General features: G+C 43.2%; 2 protein-coding genes across 2 annotated transcripts in view; both read right to left on the reverse strand.

The window, feature by feature from the left end:
- Positions 1–2,375, reverse strand: part of LOC115873993 (thymosin beta-10-like) — a 24,364-nt gene extending 21,989 nt beyond the window's left edge. The window contains exon 1 of the mRNA XM_045285577.1: positions 2,306–2,375. Coding sequence (XP_045141512.1) covers positions 2,306–2,375 — 70 coding nt within the window. The remainder of the gene's footprint in view (positions 1–2,305) is intronic.
- ST8SIA6 (ST8 alpha-N-acetyl-neuraminide alpha-2,8-sialyltransferase 6) overlaps positions 1–17,194 on the reverse strand; it is a 190,099-nt gene that overhangs the window by 128,395 nt on the left and 44,510 nt on the right. The window lies entirely within an intron of this gene.

The raw sequence follows: 17,194 nt of genomic DNA on the forward strand, positions 1-17,194 counted from the left end.
AGTTCATTTCTCGTTATATATCTAATTATCTTTATAAACAAATATATTATATTATCAGGAATTTGGTTTTATCTCTCTAGAGAACCCTGTCTAACACACAAGGCTTGTCTTCAAACAAGTAGCCATGTATGTGAGTCATCAACTAAATCCACATGGAAGAAGCACACCAGTCTGTGTGATCCAAGGACTGTAAATAATATAATCCAAATCTAAAGGAGAGAATGGTATCAGAGCTTAAGTTGTGAACACCTGGTTGACAGAGGCTATAGATGACAGTGAGAGCCCAAAATCTATTTGTAGGGTCCACATGGATAAGGCCTCCGGTGAATGCCCTCTGGTCAGAGTTGAGGGATGTGAATAGTCCTGTTATCAGAGAGAGAACCTTGTAAAGTCAGTTATGGCAGCAACGCTGAGCTTTCTGCAGTCTTTATCAAAGTCAGTCACCAGGTCTTCATCCATGCTGCCTCTGGAAGAGTTCAAACTGCAAGCCTTTCCATAGCAGAGAACAAATCATTTGTGCCACCCGGGGATGGCATTTCCCAAAAGCAACAGCTCACTGGGAATCAAGAACTGTTTTATGAGACCAAATTTAGTCTGTCAAAGCAATTGCTGTGAATCAGAGGGACCAATTTTATATATCCCTTTCTGTATTCCCATAATACTGATGTTCTCCTTCCCAAATGGTACCCAACAGCTACTTCAATCATTAACAGCTGATAATGTTCTACTCCATAGCATACAGAACCGTCAATAACTCCAATCTTCTCTCGCTGCCCTCCCTGTGCTGAACAGTGAAAATGCATTGACAGTGTTATGGTTCATGACACATTGATTAATCAGGTAATACACATTCTAAACACTTAGTGAAATGGACTGTAAAAAAGCTGTTTTCCTGACTCTTAGAAGCCACCATTTATCTTCTTCTCCTTTAATGATGGTGCTGTGTCTATGTCTTTGCCGTCAATGGTACTTAGAAATTATCTGAAATTACCCGAATTTCATTGAATCAATCTATTGATTCAATGCCATTGAAAGCCAATGAAGTTTCCCTACAATTTCCAAAAATTAAATAAAAAATATGGAACAATGTTCAGCGTGCTAAGAGACAAAAAAGAAAATGAGAGGGAAATATGGACAATGTTTCAGATGTACACATGACGAGATGGACAGGGGTAATTTCACTTTGAATATAGCAGACTGGAGAATGATGAGATTCCTTCTCGAGACAACAGAAAATAAATGCTTATCGTGCCAATTTTTAATCAAAAAATTGTTGCCATTCACTTGGCAGAATTAGAGCCAAGTGCATACTTAGCACAAGGTAACCAGAAATGTGTGCCTGATATATTTATTATGCAGTCAAATTAGCAAGTAATTAGACAGAAATACTGAAATGGAATCAGAGATAGCAGCCATTCCATAAATTCCATGTACAGCTCCTCCCTCTATTCCAGATCCTAATAATTTCCTCAGGGAAACCTTCTCAGACCCCCAATGTTGCTCCTGTCATAACTTTTTTTTTTTCTTTTACAGCATCCTCTTTTCTTTCCTCTATTTCGCTGGACATTCCTGAGATTCTATGACTACTGTCTACATCCGCCAACTAGCGCCAGAGATGTCACTTATCTGCTGGGTTCATCACGTGCACTGCGTACACTGTAGAGTCTCCATGATCCTTTCTGTGCAAATGGCTACTATCCCCATCCAGAAACCGTTCACTTCATCGTCGAGCCTCCTTTTGGTTGTTACTTGCACTCCCGCCGCCCAGAGGTCCACTTCCCTGCCTCTCTAATGAGAGGAGAGCAGCAGGCAGCGTCCCTAGAGCAAAGGGAATCTGCAGAAACAGGACCCGTTCCTCCTCCGGTGGATCCTGCGCACCCAAACCAATCGCTGTGCCGGTGACTTCATTCAGGCACCCATGACGGGTCTTGGCATATATAAGCAACCGTCTTAAAGGGAATCTCAGGAAACCTTTGTCTGAAATCATCTTCAAAACAACACATCATCTATCTTACTAGGTCAGTTACAGACACCAAAAACTCACTGCCACTGAGTCCATTTTGACTCCTAGTAAGTGACCCCACAGCACAAAGTAAAGCTGTGCCTGTGGGTTTCTGAGAACATAAATCTGTATGAGAATAGAAAACCTCTTTTTCCTCCCACACAGAGGCTGGTAGTTTTGAACCGCTGATCTAGTAGTTAGTAGCCCAATGTAGAATGCACTCTACTACCAGGGCTCCTATTGATTGAGTCCCGGCCATGTGCCATCCATCAGCCCACGTCATTCTGTGCCCTGATCTCTTACCCTCGACTTCTATTGCGTAATTTTCCCCAAGTTCTGCCTTTGCCTGGCTGTCTTTGTAACAAGGCACCATATTTCAATGCTGAGTGTAGCCCCAAGTGATGCCTTTTTAATGTAACTTCTTCTGAGATTGACCCAATCATTAATTATAGAAGGGGAAAAACGGATTTTCATCATCTCCATTTTTAAGTTGCAGCTGGTGTCTTTCAAACATTCCATTGTTTTCTTCTTCTTTTAGAAAGAAAAATAATAACATCACAGGTGCTGTACGAAGGAGCTATCTACAGAATGACCTCGCTGTGCCTCTCGTTATTTGAAGGTCCAAATTGGGGTAGTCACCTAGGAACGTTTACAAAGCAAAATACAATGACTCCCCGAAATTACAAATGCGAATAAACAGAAAGACCTGAGCCCACCTATTCAGTAAAACCTGTGAATGCCGGACCAGGCATAAGGTAAGAACCTGTCAGAGAAGGAAACCTCAAAATACTTTCCACCAATATGAGTGATGGAATTGTCAGACACACCAGGTCTAGGTGGGAAACTTGTGAGACCCAGGAAAACAAAGCAGTCCCAGTTGCACCATATGGAAATTGTCTCCATTCCAATTGTCCCGGAGCAGACCGCCGCAAGGCATAGGATTGGCATAGTACAAGTGGGAGGTGATCCCAGGAAAGATGAGGAGGGGATTAGGGAAAGGAGGCCCAGGAGGAAGGCAGCCAATAAAATGTGCACTATCAAGCAAGTTACACCTGTGGCTGAGTAACTCGAGCTAACACCCACTGGAGAATTTTGGGAACCGGAGTAGAACTTGCCTGCCTCAGAGATACCCAATCCAACCAGTAATAGAGCTGGAGGTTTTATAAGCCACCTCCTGTCAGTCACTGACTGACAGCTGTCCCCAAGGGCATTCATTCTCCCACACTTCAGGCATGCCATAAGTAGGCAAAGTGGCTCAGGTAGCCAGTGCCAGCCCTTAGGGGACCGGCAGTCCCCCAGCACTACAGATCTAAGGCATATGGGCAGGGTTTGGCGGCTACATTCTGAAAGAGTGGCATCCATTACGCCCAAACCCTGTCCCTCTCCGATTTTTTCCAGAAGATGCACTGATGCCCACACAGAAAGGACTCCATCTTCCTGTACAGATAAGGCCTCATGCCTGAAAAGAGGACTTCAAAAGGCTGAAACTTGACTTCCATGGTTTGATATAGTATCGTGCCGATTCATTTCTCTAACCTCTGACATTTGAGAATGAGTTACTCTAAGCTGACAGCGCTTAGATTTTAGCGCGTATCGAAATTACCCAGAGAAGCAAAACAAAACCTAAACCTGCTGCTGCCTTCGAGTTGACTCCAACTCACAGCAGCCCAGTCTAGGGTTTCTGGGGTGGTAAATGTTTACAGGAGAAGACAGCCTCATATTTCTCCTGTGGAGCAGCTGGTGGGTTTGAACTGCCAAACGTGTGGTTGGTTACCCATCCAATTCTTACTGGACAGCACCATGAGGGCTGCTAAATCAACAAGAAGGTTTCTTCAAACATATTCCTGAGCTCCAACTCAAGAGTCTCTCATTAGGTACATCTGGAGTAAGGTTCAAGAATCTGTATTGCTAAGAGTCCCATACTGTTACTGCCCAGGGCCAAAGCTCTGAGCTAGGGAGGCCTGTGTGGAGTAGACGGGAGGAGAGAGCTTCCAAAGTATGTCAGGGAAGGCCTCTTCAACCAGGGGATGGATGCTTAAAGCATGAGAGAAATGAATAGAAGAAAAGAAATAGCTCGGCCTTTGCTGAATTATAATGAGAGGAGGTGGTGAGATTTTCTGTATGCAGATCAAGGAGATACTGGGGTGAACACCAGACTGAAGAACAGCAGCTGAATAGGACCTCACCCGAAGTCCTGGTGTGCATGCGCGCTCTGCAGCCTGATGAGGGATTTCCCACGGAGACCTCACTGAGAACTGAAGTCTGGTCCTCCTTTCACAGAAAACAACTGGGCACCAGTGATGGACGAGGGTACCACCCGGCACATCAGCTCTTTATTCTTGGACGAACAGAACAAGTGTCTGCTACTGCCTTTGGAAATAGCATGGTGTCTCAGGTCTCATGGGGATTCCCTTGCTCCTGGAAAGAGGTCAGTCTTGACCAGAACTTTATCATTTTGCCCCCATGAATTCAAGTATTCAAGGAATGATTTATCAGTCACTTACTCATTAGAAAGAGGGGGGGAAGCCTGAGATCTTCATGTCAGGTGACTCATTAAAGCCCACCCTAACAGTCTCACTGAAATGTGCAAGTCAGTGCAGATGGCCGAGAGGCAGAAGGAAGGAGTCTCGCCTCCCCGCTCTGAACCCTGAAGACAGCCCAACAGGAAGCTGACCTCAGGATTCTGACCAGGGTTTGTTCTTGCTCCTGCACCCTTTACTGCAAAAAGCTAAATCTCTCTGAATGTCCATTTCTTGAAAGACACAAAGAGTATGCAGGAGTAGTGGCCCGATGGTGACGTGCTCAGCTGCTCACCAGAAAAGTAGGCGGTTCGAACCCATCAGCCGCTCAACAGGAGAAAGATGGGGGCAGTCAGCTTCCATGATGATTTATAACCTTGGAAACCCTATGGGACAGTTCTATCCTATTGAAGGGGCCACTGTAGGTTCCAACCAACTCCATGGTGGTGGATTTGTTTTTTAGTTTTTGATGTGGTTGTGAGGACCAAGCAGCCATACATGTAGTTTGTCTACATCAGGCCTGTCCTAGTGTAGCTGAGTGTGAGTTGCTAGCTTTCTAGGTTCCTACTCCCCACACCCTGTCCCCAGTATTCAAGGAGCCCTGGTGGCCTACTGGCTATGCATTGGACTGTGAGCTACAAGGAAGAAAAGTAGCCATGGGGGCTTCCCAAGGGACAAGGCAGTGGAGCCAGGTCCCCAGGGAAGGGCTGAGCAGTCATCCAGGTAGAGAAGGAGGAAGCTGAGAAGAAGGCACAGCAAGGGAGACCTCTGGGGTCAGCGGAGATACAGCAAAGAAAGCTGGAGCATGTATTTCAAGGCAGGTTGATAACCTTAATATAAAAGGAATTTCTTCACAGTGCTATTTTAAAGGTATTTTAAGCACATCACTTCAAGGTGAGACCAGAATAATGATACACTGATTTGAAAGTGGTCATTTTAGGGTACAATAAAAGCTTAGTTTAAAAGAAGGGTGTGGGACTATAAAGAGACTTTTCCCCAGCTTTGTCTCCCCCAAAAGACATGCCAAACATTACAGGTTATTTGCCAGCATATGGTGGGGGGTCAGATGCTTAGAGACATCCTCCCTGAAGGCATTCCATTGCCACACTACAGTCTGGTCCCACCACAGGCAGGGCCCGCTCCCTGCTGTTAAGGACAATGGGCTACTTCTCCCTAAAGGCTTTCAGACACCAGTCTGGTCCCCGTAGGTGGGGTCCTCGTAGGTGGGGTTTATGCCCTACTGATAATGGTTTCCATGGAGAGCCAGAGAACAGGTCAAACCTACTCAGTGTCATCCAGTTAGACTGCCATCCTGGATCTAAGATCCGCCCTTCTTGTCACATGTGTGCCCCCAATCCCTCCCCTTCTTATTGCATGTATATCATGAGATCGCCTCCTCTCACTGCTGTATAACCTATAGTGCAACCCCTTCCTGTGATGTATGCCTTTACCTGTAATTAGGAGGCTTGCATGTTCCTCAAAGATCTATAAGCCTTGGTTAGCAATAAAGAAAGCTCGGCTCTCCCCTCTCTCCCACCTGGTCCTCTCTCCCCTGTTCCCTTTCCCCTTGTCCTCCTTCCCCTCCCCCTCTCTCCTGCCCTCTGGTCTCCCATTTCCACATGGACCACCAAGCAGGCTGAGGGGAGCATGCTACCAGGAAATGGGTCTGATTCCATCATTTCGATCCCTCCTCTATCTCTCATGCTCTCTATGACTTTATTATAATCTTTAGCTATCTCAACCGTACAATTGCGCCTATCGAACCCACTATTAGTTGTGGGGGGCTGGCCTTTCCCCCACAGAAGGGGGGCGGGCAGTTGTGATTTAATTTTATTTGGGCCTTTGGGAAATGCGGGCTGCCCAGGTTCTGACAAAGGACGCCTAAGCAAGAACAGTGCATGAAGAGTCAGCTGTTGATCAGGAGAAAAGCAGGAAGTCACCGTTGAGACCCTGGCCAATATAAAAACCGCCTGGGCTGGAGGAGACCTGGATCCGAGCCCCAAGACTTAAACCAACTCCATGTGTTACGTTAAGAATTCATAAATTGTAGTTTTCCGTGTCTCCTTTTCTTGATTTGTACAAAAGAATTTTCTTTGTCAAATTTTATTTCACGCCTCCAAATTCCAAACTCACTGGCATGGAGTAAATACCGACTAGCAGAGCCCTGTGGGTTTGCGAGGCTACAACTCTGCACCAGAGTAGAAGGCCCTTATCTGTCTCCCACGGAGCGGCTAGTGGTTTTGAACTGCTGACCGTGTGGTTAGCAGCCCAATGCATAACCACTACGCTCCCAGGGCTCCTAGATTCCATTCCACACAATTGTGTGCCAGGCATTCCTCCTGGCCTGGCTGTAAATGAACGGGCAAAATATCCCTGGAGCGTACTTTCTAGAAGGCAGAGGCAATGGTATCAAAACATCCCCTTATCATATGGTGAGAGCAGTGCAGGCAAAGTAAGGCAGGAGAAGAGAGAGTGGAGCGGAGAGATAGGAGCTGTCCACAGGGTAGAGAGAAACCCATGGGGTGGAGACTGGCCCTTGTGACTGGATACGGTCAGGGAGCAGTGGGGGTGAGGGAGCAGACAGAGGGCACAGAGAAAAGGCACCCAGATCCTAGTGTTCTAGAAATAGCAAGGAGCTCGGCGTGACCAGAGCTCAGTGTGGGAGAGCTGAAAAGGATGAAGTCAGAAAGGTAACAGGGCCGGATTTCGTGATGACTCATCGGCCATCGGGGGACTTCGGCTGCTGCTCTGCGTGAGACCGGCAGTCGCTGAAGAAACGTGGTATGGCGTGGCTGAACATGGAAGAGGAGCACTCGAGGATGGATGCTGTCTGTTTGGGAAAGAAACTCGGAGGAGCCCAAGTCATGGAGGAAATTTCAACCCTCGGGCTGTGCCTTTTCTACCCCACCGAGTGGCTGGCTACAGGAACGCACAAAACACTGCACACATTTAAAATTTGTTATTGTTCTCGGTGGGAGGCCTTCATGCCAAACACAAGTGAGCAGGAGAGAATATAGCCAACCAATATAGCTCACAGACCTAGACGTTTCAAAGAGAGGTGCCAGATTGGTGTCACCTTTAGACCCTGCTTAGTAGTCCAAGGAGAAAGACAAGAGAGACAAAGGTAAGGGCAGGTTACAACCAACCGCTCAGGCTTCTTTGACTGGAAAGGTCAAAGCTTTACATCTGGTAACAAATGGCCTGTCCTCAACCTCTCCTAACAGGTTAACAATACATGTCTGCATCCAGTCGTTAAAGACACACATCTGGTAACAAATGGCCTGTCCTGAACCTCTCCTGACAGGTTAACAATACATGTCTGCATCCAGTCGTTCAAGACACACACATAACCTGATCATTGCTAAACACTGGTAAGGAAGTAAATCACAGGGCATTATTAACCCATTTATATGGTTAAAGGGCTGTTGATTCTGACTCACAGCAACCCTGTAGGGCAGAGTGGAACTTCCCCCCGTGATTCCTCCGGTGGTAAATCTAGGGAAGCTCACTGCCATACCCATAGACTGGCTGGATGCCAACACCCCACCCATTAGCCAAGGACTGTTGAGTCACCAGGGTCCTTTGAAAGGAGAACAGAGAGTTCTGATGTTCCACTTATTAATATTAAGAAGAATTCAAATTAACGCAAACATTGTTTTATGCATCAAATTAATAAAAACAATAACAATACTCTATGCAGGAAAAGACATGATAAAACAGGAATTATTATCAAAAGCTTTTAAGGGTCTATATCTACTGGTAGTTGATTATGCTTCTACAATCAATCTTAAATTAGAAAATCTGTGAGGTAACAAAAGGTACGGGCACAAATATGCCCACTGCAGTGTTCATTCATTCGCTCGGTTGATAAACACTTGCATTTTTAAAAATATAATATTATAAAATGATTTTTAAAATTAAAAATATATATATAATATTTACATTGTTCTGGGCAATTGGAATGGAGTTGGGGAGACAGAGTACTTTAAAAAGTCTATGTTTTGGAGCTTACATTTTATAAGACTGAAATAGTCAGCCAATCAACCAATAAACAAAATATATAATATGCCATATATTGACAAGTATTATGAATAGGGATGCGGAGTGTAGAGGTCAAGATTGCAATAGTTAAAAACAGAAATAGAAAAGAAGATGAGTAAATTATGGATGTCCCCAGCAAAAGACTACTCATTCAAAACATAAGTTTTACATTCCTAGTAACATCAAATGCAAAAACGAAACTACAGAATTATGTCTGTATGTGTGTGCATATAATCTCACTCATGTTAAGCACACACACATTTGAGAGGAAGATATGCCCATATGATAAAAGTAGCAAGTGGTCTTTCAATGGTGCAATAACAGGATTTTCATTTGCTTTTTTTTTTTTTTTTAATAATTTCTGGTAACTTCTAAGTTTCTCACAACAAACTTGCAATCTTTTTAAATTTTTATTTTAATAAATCATTATATTGGGGGCACTTACAGCTCTTATCGCAATCCATACATCCATGGTATCAATCACATTTGCACATATGTTGCCATCATTCTTTTCAAAACATTTTCTTTCTACTTGAGCCCTTGGTATTAGCGCCTCTTTTTTTTCCTCCCTCCCACACCTTCCCACCTTCATGAACTCTTGATAAATTGTGAATTATTATTTTTATCTTACACCGTCCGCATCTGCCTTCACCCATGTTTCTATTTGCTGTTCGTCACCCTGGGGGTAGGGTGCGTTATACGTCAATCATTGCAATCAGATCCCCCTTTACCCCACCCACCTTCCTCATCCCCCCGTGGTTTCACTATTCCCATTACTGTTCCTGAGCGGGTTTGTGGGGGAAGCCAGTCCCCCACAACTAATCACAGGTTCAGTAGGCTCAACTGGATGGTTAGAGAGAGACAGAGAGAGAGAGATTAAAGTAAAGTCATAGAGAGATAGGAAAGAGAGTAACATAATGAGGTCAGACACACTTCATGGTAGCATGCTCACTTCAACTCCTCTTGGTGGTACATGTGGAGGAGGGAGCCAAGAGGGCAGGAGTGAGCGAGAGGGCAAGAGAACGATTTATTGCTAATCAAGGCTTATCTATCTTTGGGGATGTGCATGCCCTCTAATTACAGGTAAAGACAGGCATCACAGGAAGGGGTTGTACAATAGGCATAAGCATAACAGCAAGGGAATAAACGAGGGGTGTTCACACAATAGGAAGGGGAGGGACCAAAGGTATATATGTGACAAGGGTGGACCCTAGATTCCGGATGGCGGCCTAACCTTGGTCACCTTTAAGTGGGCTTGACCTCCCTGGACTCTCCTTCAGGGAAACAATCTAGTACTATCCTCATCAGAAAGGAGTGGGCCCTACTTAGGGTGGGGCGGACTGTACAGTCTGATTGCTCTAGATGGCTGACAACCCTTAAGGAGATGACTTGACAACCATTTACCATTAGTTGCAAGCAGTGTCCTAGGTCTGACATCTATATATTTGGGGGAGACGCACTGGAGAACAGTCTTTTCATAGCCCACAGGTTTATCTGTCCTGGATTCCATGTGTTGAGAGCTCTTATCTGTACCAGTGTACATGCTCTGGTCTAGTCAGATTTGTAAGGTAGAAATGGGGTCATGATAGGAAGCATTAAAGAACTAGAGGAATGTTGTATGCTTTGTTGGTGTTATACAGCACCCTGGATGGCTGGTCCCTTCCTTGTGACCCTTCTGTGATATCTACAGATGGGCTTTGGGCTTTGGGTCTCCACTCCGGCCCCCCTTGTTCTCATCTATTTGATTGTTTTGAGTCTTCTGATGCCTGATATCTGATCCTGTCGACACCTCATGATCACACAGGCGAGTGTGCTTCTTCCATGTAGGCTTAGTTGCTTCCCAGCTAGATGGTCGCTTGTTTAACTGGGGTCTTTAAGACCCCAGATGCTAGATCTTTTAATAGACGCACACCATCAGCTTTTTTCATCACATCTGCTTATGCACCCATTTTGTCTTCAGCAATAATGTCAGGAGGGTGAGCATCACAGAATGCCAGATTATCAGAATAAAGTATTCTTGCATTGAGGGAGGACTTGAGTAGAGGCCCAATGTCTGTCTGCTACCTTAATCTTTAACATATAAGTATATGTACATAGACCTATATCCTTATCTATATAAGTATATTTACATATGTACATGCCCATATTTATACCTCTATAAATGTCCTTTCCCTCCTAGTTCTTTCCTCCATTTCCTTTTACTTTCCTCCTGTCCCACTATCACGCTCAGCTTTCATCGGCTCTCAGCAATTCCTCTCAGCTACATTGCACTTGATCACACCCCACCAGGCATTCTATACCATCCTTGCCATTGATTTTAGATCACATGTTTTACCCTTGTCCCTGGGTTTGTTGGCTCCCCTGATCCTTTCCCCCACTTCCCCCTATGCTATACCCTCCCCCGGGAAATCTCCTTGAGAAAAAATTAGTGGGAAAAAAGGAGCATAATTAATAAGAATATTGCAAACATTACAAAGAAAATAAGGATATTTTCATCAGTGTTTGCACCAGTGAATTTGAAAGTTTAGATGAAATGAAAACATTACTAGGAAACAAAATTTATCAAAACTGACTCAATAAATGTAATACCTGGTGAGTTTCATGACCAATAAAAATCATTTGAATCAAAATTTTTTAATTCTTTAACCAGAAAACTCCAGGTCCATATGACTTTACTGGTAAATTCAACAAAAATCTGAGGAAACAATGTTTCCAATTTTACTCTCCAACTAATTCGTAAGACTACAACATTCATTTAAAAACCATAAAAATAACACTTCCAAATATCAGCAAAATAAATCCAAAAAGACATGGAAATAATAACAAAGCACAACCAAATTCAATTTATTTTAGGACTAAAAGATTAGGTTCCTATCAGAAAACCACCTAATGTAATCACTACATTAAGAGACTACTAGAGAAAAGTAAATCTCACTATCTAGAGAGAATTAATTTCCCTTTTTAAAATAATTAACTATGAGTCTTGATATAAAACCCTTCTTCACCTCAGAGTCATAAATTGTTTCCCTTATTGTATTAGTCTGGCTAGACTAGAGAAACAAATTCATAAACACTCATCTGCGTATAAGAAAGAGCTTTATATAGAAGAGCAATTGAATATTGAGAAAACATCCCGGCCTAGTCCAGATCAAGTCCATAAGTCCGATATTAGCCCATATGTCAGATACCAATATGTAAACTCCTATTCAGACTCATAAAACACATGCAATGATGCCAAATGCAGGAAGATCATAAGCCAGTGGGTAGAAAGTCTTGTGGAACCAGTGGCGGTAAAAGCATCTCAGCACTGGCGTCGGTCTCCAGGTGGCTCCTATAGGCCCAAGGCTCTGGTAGCATCAGCATAGCTCCATCAGGCTCTTCATCATTACTGTCTCACAGGGAGTGAAGGTGTGTTCCGCCTGCAGCAAGCTATTTATCTCCTAAGCACCTCCAACTGAGATCATCAAACTGCGACCTGATTGACAGGCTAAATTCCACCCCTTCACTCTTAATACTCTCGAACTGACAACAGATTATGTAACTACCAAACTTATATATCTTCTAATATCATTAAAGTTCTTTTTCTAGTTGGATTCTGAAAAAAACAGAGTTGCTTTTTGGTTATGGTGTGAAGACTTGGCATTTTTAACCAAGTTTCTCTTCAGCCCTCAGTGACCTAGGCCCTATACTCCAGGCTACCTGGATTTTAGAATTTGTCTTCTCAAGGTGTACAGCACACCACATAGGGCACATCAGAAGAATGTAAGTCAGAAAACCCACTATGTGAACATGACTTTAACCTTAAACGAAAGGAACTGATATACTCCTTTGGATGTAAAGCTGTAACTCCTTAGTGACAGAAAAGGGGAGGATTGCTACTACAGGATTTGGAAATTATTAGACTCCAGGTTAAACCTCCTGCTTTTGAGGTTACCCAATAATATGCCATTTAAGACTACCATATATTTCCCACTTCCATGTTTTCTTAGCTTTTAAATGAAATGTCTTAGTTTTGCGGATGTATTTCTGTGGGGGGAAGGCCAGCGCCCCACAACTAATCGTGGGTTCGAGAGGCACAACTGTATATATATATTCATTTCAAAAGAGCATGAGAGATAAAAGAGAGATTGAAATAATAGAGTCAGACACATGTCATGGTAGCATGCTCACCTCAGCCGGCTTGGTGGTGCACGTGGAGATAGGAGACCAGAGGGCAGGAGAGAGGGGGAGGAGAAGGAAGGGGAAAGGGAACAGGGGAGAGAGGACTGGAGAGGAGAGGGAGCTGAAGAGAGACCATGGGGAATCTTATTGCTAACCAAGGCTTTTATATCTGAGGGGGTGTAGAAGCCCCCTAATTACAGGTAAAGACATACGTCACAGGAAGGGGTTGTACTTTAGATAATACAGCAATGAGAGGGGGACAATCTAGGGATATACACCCAATAGAAAGGGAGGTATTGGGGGCACACATGTGACAAGATGGGTGGATCCTTGATTCAGGATGGCTGCCTAACTTTGGATGTCACTGAGCAGGTTTGACCTGTTCTCTGGCTCACTATAGAAACCATTATCAGTAGGGTGTACACCTCATCCACAGGGACCAGACTGATGGTCACAAGCCTTTAGGGAGAAGTAGCCCATTGTCCTTAACAGCAGGGAGCAGGCCCTACCTGTGGTGGGACCAGACAGTAGTCTGGCAACTGAATGCCTTCAGGGAGGTAACTTAACAATCATTTACCATTAGCTGCAAGCAGTGTCCTAAGTCTAACATATATTTGGGGGAGACAACTTGGGAGAAATCTGTTTCCCACATATTTCTGACATAGTGAACAAAAGGTTATTGAATTTTGTGCCCTGGGTCAAACCCTCATTGTTTTCTTAAACAAGATTCAATCACTTTAGTTTTTTAATATGTTTAAGTGTGCATCCCGTGTATTTTAGTCTAAAAAGCTTTCCTATATGTGAATATATATGAATATCCCCCTTATATCAAAAGTATTTTAAATCCTGTGCAATTGGCTAGTTTAATTATGCTATTATTAGAATTACCTAAGGCCCTATGGAGGTTACTTACATTATCTCTCAGAAAGTTGATATACTGACACTAACATGGATATATCTGAAGCTTAGAAATATGAGTTGATTTTTATCTTGCACTTAACTGTAAGCCCTAACCTAAGAACAATCAGTTCTTAAGATGTGGCTCTGCTTGATATTTACCCTCATCACTGGGGACTACTGAAGATGGAGGCACTAAAGCAGTGATTCTCACCCTGTGGGTCGCGACCCCTTTGAAGGTCAAATGACCCTTGCACAGGGGTCGCCTAAGACCATCAGAAAACACACATTTCCAATGGTCTTAGGAACTGAGACACCGTTCCCCTATCCGTCTCCAGGCGGGTCGGCCACATGCAGATCTGCCCACATAAGGGCATAAAGACTGTTACCCATTCTACATCATGCTTCAAGACAAAATTTCATTGATTTGTCATTGCAAATAAATATTTCATAATATATAATTACATATTGTTTGTTTGATTCATCACTATGCTTTAATTATGTTCAATTTGTAACAATGAATATACATCCTGCATATCATATATTTACATTACGATTCATGACTAGCAAAATTATAGTTCTTAAGAAGCAATGAAAATAATTTTATGGTTGGGGGTCACCACAACATGAAGAACTGTATTAAAGGGTCACTGCATTAGGAAGATTGAGAACCACTGTGCTAGAGCAAAGTGTGGTGAAGAAATCAGATGGTGCCTGGCTATCAGAAAGAATAGTATCTGGGTTCTTAAAAATCTTGTCTTAAAACAGCAGTTCTCAACCTGTGGGTTGCGACCCCATTGGAGGTTGAGTGACCTTTTCACAGGGGTCCCCTGATTCATAACAGTAGCAAAATTACAGTTAAGAAGTAGCAATGAAAATAATTTTATGGTTGGGGGGATCACCACATGAGGAACTGTATTAAAGGGTCATGGCATTAGGAAAGTTGAAAACCACTGTCTTAAAATAAGCAGCCAATTAACTGAAATGTCAGCTAAGTTCACACAGAAGCACATCAGCCTGTGTGAGATAAGGATAATAAACAATAAAATACAAGCTCGGAGGAGCAAATTGTATTTGAGCTTAAATTCTGAGTACCCAGTTTGCAGAAGGGTATGGATGACAGTAGAAGCCCAAAATTCATTTGCAGAGTCCCCATGTGAGTTAACCCTCCAATGAATTCTCTCAGATCGTTGACCAGGGGTGACCATAGCCTTGACCTCAGAAAGAGTACATTGGAAATTGAAAAAATACATATATCCTTAGCTAAAATTTGACACCTCATCACTTGTTTTTCCTTTTGATCTATTTTTAATTTGCTCTAGTGTTATTATTTTGTTTACTTTGGCTTGAGGTTTTTCTGTGTTTTATATTGTTGTTGGGGGCAGGGGTTTATGTGATTTTCTTTATATGAAATCCAGGATAGGTATATCTGTGAGATTATAACTAGGTTTACCATTTCCTGGGGTTATGATAGAGGAGGTTGGGGTAAATGGGGTGCTAATAATAATGAGTACCAGAATGAAGAAAATGTTCTAAAATTGATTGTGATGATGATCGCACAGCTCTTTCCAATATATTAAAATCAATGAATGATGTGTCAATAAGAACCCAAACCAAACTCACTGCCAGGGAGTCAGTGCCAACTCACAGCAACCCTACAGGACAGGTTAGAACTGTCCCTGTAAGCTTCAGCGGCTGTAACTCTTTTTTTTTTTTTTTTAAAGGTGGTAAGGATAAGATCATATTAGCATCAAGACAGAAATACCAAGATTCAGTGGGAGAAGGCCCCCATCAACATACAAAAAACCAGGGAAGAAATTTTTGTCATGGAACAACTAAGAGATGCGGTCACCCAGTACAAATTCAGGGAGGTCAATTGGCCAAGTATCATGTTCAAGCCAGCATAATAAAGATTACAATGGTCTGCCTCCTAGTCGGGACTGTTGCCTTTGACTATAGTGGATCTAAGGCTGTAACTCTTTATGGGAGTTGAAAGCCCTGTCTTTTTTCTGTGGAGCGACTGGTGGTTTCAAACTACTGACCTTGCAGTTATCTGCCCAAGGAACCATGACACCACCAGGGCTCCTTGTATGTCAATAAAGGTATTCAAATAAAATATATAAAAAATAAAGTACTGCCTAGGAAGTCCTATGATGCAATTCTATTTATTATGTCACAAAGGAGTCACTATAACCCAGGGAAAAAATGCAATAGCACCTACAAACACTACTTAAGTCATGCTGTTCCAAGGTCTCATTGATCCGCCAAAAGAGTGATTGCCAAAATGCATTCAAAGATCATATGATGATAGATAATTATGCAGATTGATGAGCCCTTACCCACTGAATCACAGTCTGGAGGTGTTTGGGGGGCAGCAATCTGCACATAAATGAGCTCTCCTGGGCTCCGGTGTGCTAATCATCCTTGCTTTAGACCACAGAGCAAGTCCTGATTGGCTTCACAAGCAGGAAACTCTCAAAGAGGAGAATGGTTAACCCTGGGGATTTTGGTTTTATTTTTAGCTACAGAATACCAGTTTATCGCTTGGGGACACTATATAGAGGTTTCGAAATACACTTAAGAAGACAGTCTTGACCAGCACATCCAGTGTCTCTTTTGACAATTTCTGCGACAAGAGACTACTTACTAGTATTCATATCACCCAACATAGTAAAAGACTCATTAATCTTAGAGGGAGTCAATGATACAACATCTGTATGACCTCACTGGAGCCCTGGTGGCACCGCTGGATAAGCATTAGACTGATAACCACAGGGTCGAGGGCTCAAACTCCACAACAGTGTCATGGGACAACATGAAGCTGTTTTCCTTAAGTACCAGAAGAACAAACAAATTGGTCTTGGAAGAGATATAGTGAGAATTCTCCTCAGAAGCAAGTGGCAAAACTTTATCTCACGTACTTTGGACAAGTTATCAGGAGAAAACCGTCCCTAGAGAGGGACACTCGGCTTGGTAGAGGAAAATCGTTGAGATGGGTTGACACAGTGGCTGTCACAATGGGCTCAGGCAGTGTTTATAAGGATGATGCAGGATCTCACAGTATTGTTTTGTTGTACAGGCTTGCTGTGAGGTGGAACTGACTTGACACCACCTACCACCACCACCATAAGCAACAACAATGCTACTTGTTATCCCTGTTGTTGTTAGGGGTCATCGGGTCAGTTTCGACCCTCGGTGTCTCTGTGTACAAGAGAACTCAACACTGCCTGGTCCTGCACAATCCTCACGACTCTTCCTCTGCTTGCGTCCACGGTTGAGGCCACTGTGACAATCCATCTTGTCCAAGGTCTTCCTCTTTTTAGCTGCCCTTCCAATTTACCAAGCACGAAGTTATTTTCCAGGCACTGGGCTCCCCTGACAACATGTCCAATGCATGTAAGACAGGATCATCATCCTTGTCTCCTAGGAATACTCTGGCCATCTTCTTCCAAGACAGATCGCTTTACCCAATTAGTATTCCATAATATATTTTTAATCGTTTTATTAGGGGCTCATACAACTCTTATCACAATCTATACATACATCAATTGTGTAAAGCACATTTGTACATTCA

Source organism: Echinops telfairi, unplaced genomic scaffold (assembly GCF_000313985.2).
Source record: "Echinops telfairi isolate 266 unplaced genomic scaffold, ASM31398v2 ScPeMD7_7473;HRSCAF=8511, whole genome shotgun sequence".
NCBI classification, from domain to species: Eukaryota; Metazoa; Chordata; class Mammalia; order Afrosoricida; family Tenrecidae; genus Echinops; species Echinops telfairi.